The 8958-nt window shown below is 39.4% G+C and overlaps 1 protein-coding gene across 2 annotated transcripts in view; it reads left to right on the top strand.

The window, feature by feature from the left end:
* Nucleotides 1-8958, top strand: part of tmod3 (tropomodulin 3) — a 32668-nt gene that overhangs the window by 8773 nt on the left and 14937 nt on the right. For both annotated transcript variants that reach the window (XM_012959063.3, NM_001016924.3), the window contains 2 exon segments: nt 3329-3499; nt 5640-5796. In XM_012959063.3, the coding sequence (XP_012814517.1) occupies nt 3380-3499; nt 5640-5796 (277 nt within the window). In that variant the 5' untranslated portion in view covers nt 3329-3379.

Below are 8958 nucleotides of genomic sequence, written 5' to 3'. Positions count from 1 at the left end.
AGGTTGATCCAGAGGAAGGCAAAAAAACCCATCTGAAGCCTCTCTAATTTGCTGCAGAGGGGAAAAAAATTCCTTCCTGACTCCAAGATGGCAATTGGACCAGTCCCTGGATCAACTTGTACTAAGAGCTATCTCCCATAACCCTGTAAAAGCCTTCATTTTACATGTGGCAGCTGCCAGGATACTCTCTAGCTATTTTTGGCAAGCTTTGGCACAAACATGGACTACATAGACTTGGACTTCATAAAGTTACATGTTAAATAACAAGTGTTTAATTATGTTTTAATAGCTTCTGCAACATACCTTTATAATATGCTCTAGCTCAGTGCTGTCCAACTGGCGGCCCGCGTGCGGCCCCCCACCTGTCTGACTGCTTTGATGGCTTACTCATGTGTAAGCTTTAAATGGTATCAGTACTGTGATTAACTGCCCCCCTGCATGGTTCTCACCTCAGATTCAGGCTGTAAACCCCCTGTATTGTTTAAAAATGTAATCCCCTGTGTTGTTCACACCTTTTAATCTCTGCATTGTTTTCCCCCTGCAGTGTTCACACCTCAGGCTGTAATCACCCACATTGTTCCCCTGTTCACACCTCAGACAGACTGTAGGAGCATTAGAAACCCACAAATAATCCCTGCGCACTACAAAAAGAACATATACTGAGGTGGTACTGCAATTAAAAAATTAATATATAGTTATTGTGCAGACTGCAGGAGCAGTGCCAGCATTGTGTCACTGTATGCTGCCTGTGTGTGCCATACAAGCAAGCAGAGTATGGCACACACAGACAGCATAGGGCAAGCAGAGTATGGCACACACAGGCAGCATAGGGCAGGCAGAGTATGGCACACACAGGCAGGTTAGGGTAGGCAGAGAATGGTACACACAGGCAGGGTAGGCCAGGCAGAGTATGGCACACACAGGCAGGGTAGGGCAGGCAGCGAATGGTACACACGGGCAGGGTAGGCCAGGCAGAGTATGGCACACACAGGCCAAGAATGGCACAAACCAGCCAAGAATGGCACAGTCAAAGTATGGCACACACAGTCAGGGTAGGGAAGGCAGAGTATGGCAGGTTTTTGCTGTACTACAACCATTAATATGGGTATGGTCATGTGATAACACGGGTGTGGTTTCAAGTGGGTGCAGTTTCAAAAAGGGGAGTGGTCAAAACTGGCTTCCATTATCGGCCCTCGGTACCACAGAAGTTGGACAGCACTGCTCTAGCTAATGGTCTGTTCTGACAGATGGTGACCAGTCACCTTGAGTGACTGACCACCTTCATTCTTAAGACCTTTCTTAAAAGTCAATCCCCCCCCCCATATTTTGGTCATACGCAAAATATTATGGTCAGGCAGTGTTTCTCCCATTGCTGTCTGTCATCCTGGATATTGAATCCAGTAACCAGCTCAGAAGTGAGAGGGCCCATAATTTCCTCATTTGGTTGGTCAGACTAATGAACAGGAAATTGCATTTTGGCCTTACATATGTTTGTTGCCTATAACATAAACACCCCTTAGTTAAGTTTTAACTTTTTAAAAGCCTTTTCCAGAATAACTTAGCATTTAACAAAGTGCTCTAGAATAATAAGGTGCTCTGTGTATTGAAAATGCAGCTATGTATAAACAATATAAACTAAACAAATATATGTGTTAATTGGAGCCTAAAGCACAAATCCCTTTTTAAGATAATTTATGTTCCCGTATACCATGCTGTTGATCTTGCAGTCATATAAAGAGTATAGCAAGATAAAGTGACAAACAGTATTGGACTTCTGGGACTTATGTGCACAGAAAACTCTGCGTAGGCCTTTCCACCAGCGATTCTTATTGTTGCCAGTGGAAAGGCATTTTGAAGAGATTAGTTGCCCATGGTAGCAGAAATCTATTACGGGCAACTAAATCTCTTCATGGGACATCGGCCTAAAGGACAACTAAACCCCCACCCTGCACAATGCCCTCTCCTCAGACACAACTTGCTCAGTCATATGCATTACTCCCCAGCAGTCATCACTGAGCAGAAACATGCACACTCAAAGCCAACCTAGGCCTACCTGTTATCATGGTCAGGGATTCTGCCACCAGATTTGCCACTGCCGACCTTGCTGTGGAATTCTGCATTTAGAGCCCCTGAGGGGGCTACTTGCACACACAGAGCAAATGATATGGGAGGTTACAGGGGGTCCTTTGAAGAGAGACTGATATTAAATTTAGGATGGGAATGTAGTTTCCCTTTCAGCAAAAAAAAAAAAAAAAAAAAAAAAGATTAGCCATATAAAAAATAATGGATTTGGTACAAATTCTTAATACTAGACAAAAATGTAATCCTAAAACCTAATAATTTGCATATTAATATTTGCGCAAAATCCTTAAAATTTGTATCCTCTGATAACAATTGTAGCCTTATTTATTTAGAATTCACATAACATTGTGGGTTTGCATTCAGTTCTGCCACACTTTCAGGACAAATCCCTACATTCAAGTGAGGGAGCAGGTTTTCTAAGGGCCAGGGAAGCCACTTACTAAGCATTAAATGCCATATGGAACTAACCGAATAGTCAATATGTGTATTAAGGCACTTCACAATATTACAATATAATATTAAACATTTTATATATATATATGTGTGTGTGTTACATTTACACGTTTTACCACCCAGGCCGTTTTGGACTCTTCTATTCTAGGTAGTAAGGCTTACTAAAGCATTTCATGCTGGAAAACATAGATTATTTAGAATCTTACTTGCCTTGGCTGTTCTTTTGTCTTTGGACACAATGTCACAGGACAGCAAAAGCAATGGTGTTAAGAAGAAATGCCTGGCCTGTTTCCTGCAGATAAGGATTAAGAAAGGCTTTGTGCAAGTAAAGATTTTCTGTATTTTATTATCGTTTGGCAAAAATAAACTAAGATCCCATTCTCTATCCAAAATCTTCAGGATTTGGGGGTCACCGAACAAGCAGATCAACCCCTTTATGGGCCATATGATCAGATCACAACAACAGAGATACAGCAATATGTTTTTTAACGTTCCTGATCGATTGGCCAGATATTGGTCTGGTAGGCACGTTGGAGGGCCCAATACACGGGCAGATAAGCTGCCAAGTTGGTCTGAAGGGGCTGAATCAGCAACTTTAATCTACTTTTGTATGGCAGCCACCTTGCATGGTCTTAAAACACTAACACAAGATATAAATTAAGAAGACTAGTGTGCATGTTTTCTTTAATAGACCTAGATATATTTTAATTGCTGGGTAGCACTTGGAAACATTGAGACACCATATGCAGATATATACCTTCATCTGACAAAAATATTCCTTTTTTTATTTCAGAGGAACATATAAATAGCTAAATATCTGAAGGACCCCACTGGAATCTGAACCATGAGCCTTCATATTCATCAAGACAAGTACCGGGACCTTGATGAAGATGAGCTGCTTCGTAACCTGTCTGAAGCTGATCTAAAACAACTAGAAACTGTTCTAGAAGATTTGGATCCTGATGTGAGTATAAACACAAGGGTATTGTACTCCATGACTCACCTATGTTACACCTATCAGCTGAAACTCATCATCAGAATCTATGTAGTCTTTATATTCAATGGTCCTTGTATAATTGATCTATTCAAGATGCCAAAATACAATGTTGTAACATACTATTTTGCATCTGAAACATGGAAGTGAAGCCCCTTAAAATTGTAATCCTGAAAAAAAAAATATTCTTATGAATGTCGGCACGTTCCTTATTAGCACACCACCTTATTAGTGTCCTGAGAATGCATGGTACACTGAAAGCCATTTACGTATCACCTACGGTAGATGTTGAGGAAAGGGCTCTGACTCACACACACACACACAGGGTCAGTTTCATTGGGAGGCCCTTTCTGCCTGCATGTTTTTGACTTGTGGGAGGAAATGTTGTATTTGTTGTACAATTCCCAGGCACACACACACAGGCAGAATATACTAAATTCTTACAGATAGTGTCCAGGGAAGAATTGAACTCTAGAACTGCAAGGCAGCAGTTATAACCCTATTAGCCAGTGTTTGTTACATACCTTTTGTCTTCAGATTAATTTTCAAGTTTCTGCTGAAACCACGTTTTGTTTTACTGAATAACCATTAGAATGGTTGGATCCATTTTTTCCCTTTCATAGGCAAGGTAGCAGTGTTTTATATTGTAAACCCCTTATATATCAATGCATGCAGAACTAGGGGGCAACAAAGACAGCCTCTCCTCCATCTCTACTTCTGTTCCTAGCAATAACATTTTTATTATATATATATATATATATGTGTTTATAAAACGCTACATACCTATTGATATACATTTTTATCCAAATAAAAAGACCGATATCAACATAACCATGGAATCAAACATGACTCTGTTACTGTCAAGCAATAGTGCACTAACTAGCACAAATTAAGCAGGGGCTGTATTTTGCAATCCCTATGTGCACAGTAACAGCTGCTTATCAGGGGCCTGCCCCTACCAGATGATTCTGTAAACTTGGCTTTCACTTGTGTTCTCTGTCATATATTCTCTCTCCTGTGGTGTAATGGAATTTGTCTTCCAGAGAGTCTGAGGGACAGCTTAAGGAGTCATAGGCTGCCCCTACACAGTGGTGATTGTGCTGTGAAGATTATTGCCTTATCCTGCCTTATTTGTTATTTAGGAAAATATGTCCTCTCAGTACAAAACGCAGGCGGAGGAAATCAGACAATCTGCTCCGTATGCCTGTGGCCTTATGAAATGAACAGTGAAAGAGTGCCGCCAAGTAGCCGTATTGATATGAAAAAGTGGCAGAATCTATTATTGGCAGGAACTATTAAGTCAAACCTCTCAGACATGGGGGCCTTAGAAGCTCAGCATTCTTGCCCCCACTGCTAGGATTTTCTTATTATATTAACCTGTATACACCACCCATTTATATTTGACTGCTGGTACACATGCTACTGTACATTAACAAATATGCACACAGGAAATATTTGCTATGGCTCAGTGTATTCGCCTTCGTAGCTCATTTAACTTCTTGCAGCTTTTCCCTCTCTTCATTCTGCTCTTCTCCTACATCGTGCTGTGTTCTCTTCTTCTGGTTCCCATTTGTTGTGTTGGCCGCTGGGTTCTGACAAATGCCAGTGGGGCTGCTGTAAGATGCCATAGACAGACGCTATTTATTTGGCTGGTCTATTTTAGCCCTTGTGTTCTTGAAAGACAGGGCCTATTTTGAATCCCAGTCCAGGCCTGGCAGCTCCTCATCCTCAACTGCCTATGAGCATTGATCCTCTTTACCCCTTTTTATTCATTGCTGCTCTTTGTGCCTAAGTCTCACCTGCCTCCACCCTCCTTGTTCCCCTCTTCTCTTTGTGTCTAAGCAATAGTGCATCATTGATATTTTGAAAAATTGTGGATATCAGTCAGCTTTGTCAGGTGATTGAACTGATTTCACCCTTTACCAGGTTAGGAAAATTTGGTATAATATTACTTATGCAACAGTATTTCTTACAATTCATGCATTTTATGTATGGCTGCCAAAATTAACTGCTTTGTCCTGTATTCACTTTTGCCTTTATTATTTAAAGTTAAATACATTATTATAGGGATTTGATAAATCTTTATGCAATATGTTTTCTTAACTGACAGAACGCACTGCTGCCAGCAGGCTTACGGCAAAAAGACCAGACCTCTAAGGTGCCCACAGGACCTTTTGACAGAGATAGTCTACTGGAATTCTTGGAGAAGGATGCACTCTCTAAGAAAGACAGGGAGGACTATGTGCCATTTACTGGAGAGAAAAAAGGTAACCTTGCTAGTCATGTCATTATATATTATTATTACTATCAACATTTATTTATAAAACGCCAACATATTCTGCAGCACTGTACAATAAATAGGTTTATACATTGAAGATATAAAATTACATAACAAAGCAACCAATAACGATACGAGAGATGGAAAGGGCCCTGTTCAAAAGAGCCGATGCACCCAAATGTGGCAACTACAAATTGCTTCCAAAGATACCCTGATATAATTTGGTCTTTGCTATACTACTGTGTCCCTCAAAATAAAATCTTTCAGAAAGCCACCTTGTTTGCTTTCTCCTAGAGCCATGTTTGCATCCCATACCTTTTGAGACATGCACATTATGGCAAACAGCAGTACCTATTCACTGTAGTGTAAGTTAATTGGTCTCAGAATTTTTTTTTTTTTTATCCCCTCAGTCAAAACTTAACGTTGGCTATTCATGTGTTTTGTCATACATTTTCATACATTTTTTTGTAATAAACTCTGTGTTGCTGGTCTTTTTTTTATATTTAAACTATTTACCTTGTGCCTGAGACAAAGACTGAAGTGGAGTGCCACCCTTGCTTTGAGATATATATATATATATATATATATATATATATATATATATATATATATATATATATATATATGCAACTAAATCACTGCAGTATTTGATAAATATGATACATATTGCCTTTGCAAAGTTGTCAACCTGTAACTGTAAGTAAACTAGTAATAAAACACATGTCTAGTAAACTTCAATTGTTTTTCTCTTGACAATATAAATGTCCCATAAGCATACATATTGCTGCATTTAGTGACACACAGGCATCATATTAGAGCAGTGGCACTTGGGCTGATTTTAGATGCTTTAGTACCTTTTTTTGAAGCTTTGTAGAAGGTGCCTAATCACCAAAATTTCCCCGCCATTGCCATATCACTTGATAGTACTCTCACACAATTCAAATGACAGTTGGTTGACGCACTTGCAGCAGTTTGCAGTAAGGTAATGAGGGGTGATTTGGAGCCTACTAAAAATCATGGGTGCCAAATGGTCCAAAATTGCACTGTGTGACAATGCCCTAAGATGCTGTAGTTGCCACATGAGTTTCCAACACTCCTGCACACGCTCCATCTTTAACTTGCTCATTTTTATAGTATAAATCATATTGTTAGTCAGTAGACTATACTAATAAGTTAGGAAGACACAGATCATGTGTAGTAGTGGAATTTTGCATTGCCCTATCTCCTCCAGCTAGGAGGCTATTATTGGCCCTTATGTGGAAAAAGCTGGTCAGCACTACTTCAGTGTAATGTAATTTTCCACTCTTGTCTTTCTGAAATGATTACAATTATCTAAAACACTAAAACAGTGTAAGGGCAGGTTTTTAAAAGCCATGTCTCTTCCCAGCAACATATTGGTTTGCCAGAGTAACAGAGGATCTCCTGGTTGGCCCAGGCCCTGGTGACCCCCCAAATGTTGTTTCCATGATATTTGACAAACCCTCCTCTAAGAGTAGACTCCATTAAATACATTTATATCTTTGTTTATCAGTGTTTGGTCTATTATAGTTTTAGACATAATTTAACTTGAGTCTCTTTAAATCTAATATGTGGATGGTAAAAACTAAAATCCCTTGTTTTATATAGGGTGGCTTCTTTAGTATCTCTAAAAGATTCATATGATTAAAATACACCACACATTTGAATACATGAAAATAATGCATTAGGTGTTAGACTTGGAATTAATTTCCAAACACTCATTTGTTTATTTCCAGGGACCTGCCAGGCAATTTGGAGGTTAAATTCAACATTTAGTTCATAGACAGTGTTTCATGATATGTGTTTTTTGGTTAATTTTAAGATGTCATTCTTATGATTACGGTATTGATTTATGTAAGTTATTTTACTGAACTAACACCATGGATAGAAGTTGAGCTGCTTGACTTGTAACCTCCCAGTCATTGCAAAGTCCCTGGAGCTTTGCCAGTTCCTACTAGAACAAAGTAAAGTGCTTCCTGAGATTGCTATTGTCGGAGGCAGCAAGGGAGAATGCTGAAATTTGTTACAGCGACTGATTATTTAGCAGGGTTTGGGATGTCTAGACAATATGTTTTGAAAAATAGTGAATGAACGGAATTTAAAGTATACCTGTGTTTCATTTGGCAATGAATAAGCAACCTCTCTCCCAAGCAGGAGTGTTCAGGTCGGCATTTGGCAGCAGTTGCACTTAGGTTTCATAATTGCTGATGGTCAGACCCTGGTTTTGTTTAAGGCAGTTACTTTTGACAGCTATTAAACCTTGTCATTTAAAATAAATAGTCAGCTAGTTCTTCAAGGTTTTAATTTCCAGTCCTTGTGGTAGATGATTAAATATATGGAAATTGAGGCTTTGTAGCTTACCCTTAATTTAAGATTTTCAAAGGGATGCTTTTTTTTTTTCTTTTGGTGCCTATTGCGATGCTCATGTTTGCTTATTATAAAGGGGGTTGCTTCTCTTACGCACAGATTTGTGGTATCTCCACTTACACATGACTAGTATAGTCACAAGAATCAGTGGCTCCTTACAGACAAGACTGACTCTGCAATACATTTGGACAATAAAAAATAAAAATTGTCATGGTTTAACCTGTTGACTATAAATTTGTGTGATTTTTTTTTTTTTCCCAAAACCATTTTGGCACATAAAAACCATACATTATGCACTCTGGGGCAGCAACCTTGATGCACCTATGTTAAGGGAAAGTTGGAAACTACAGCAATGTCAGTTGCAAGGCAACCCTGTATTTAATGCCTGTGATAGGCAGATGGTAAGTACAGAGCTCTGCACATTGCACCTGCTGCTGCTGCTTTCTAGCTTGTGCGACTTCATGACATACAAACCAGGGGCTGTTACAGGGGACACCTGCACTATATGAAGGGACTCATTTTGGTAAGTGCATTGAGTTGCTCATTAGGATGCAACATACGAATGACAAAAGTTTTCTTTTGTTTCTGTAGATACTGGTAGAATGAACAAGTGTAGCATGCCCAGTTTCACCAAGGCAGTATCTGTAGTTTCACCGGGGAGTGTGCAAACTCAGAAGCATTATTGATAGTGCTCATGAAATCGTACAGCTTGCCAGCATGCATTGCACTCACAGCTTATTAAAAGAAATTTGCCAGAGTGCTTGGT

Source organism: Xenopus tropicalis, chromosome 3 (genome assembly GCF_000004195.4).
Source record: "Xenopus tropicalis strain Nigerian chromosome 3, UCB_Xtro_10.0, whole genome shotgun sequence".
NCBI classification, from domain to species: Eukaryota; Metazoa; Chordata; class Amphibia; order Anura; family Pipidae; genus Xenopus; species Xenopus tropicalis.
This window is presented reverse-complemented; position numbering and strand designations above follow the sequence as displayed.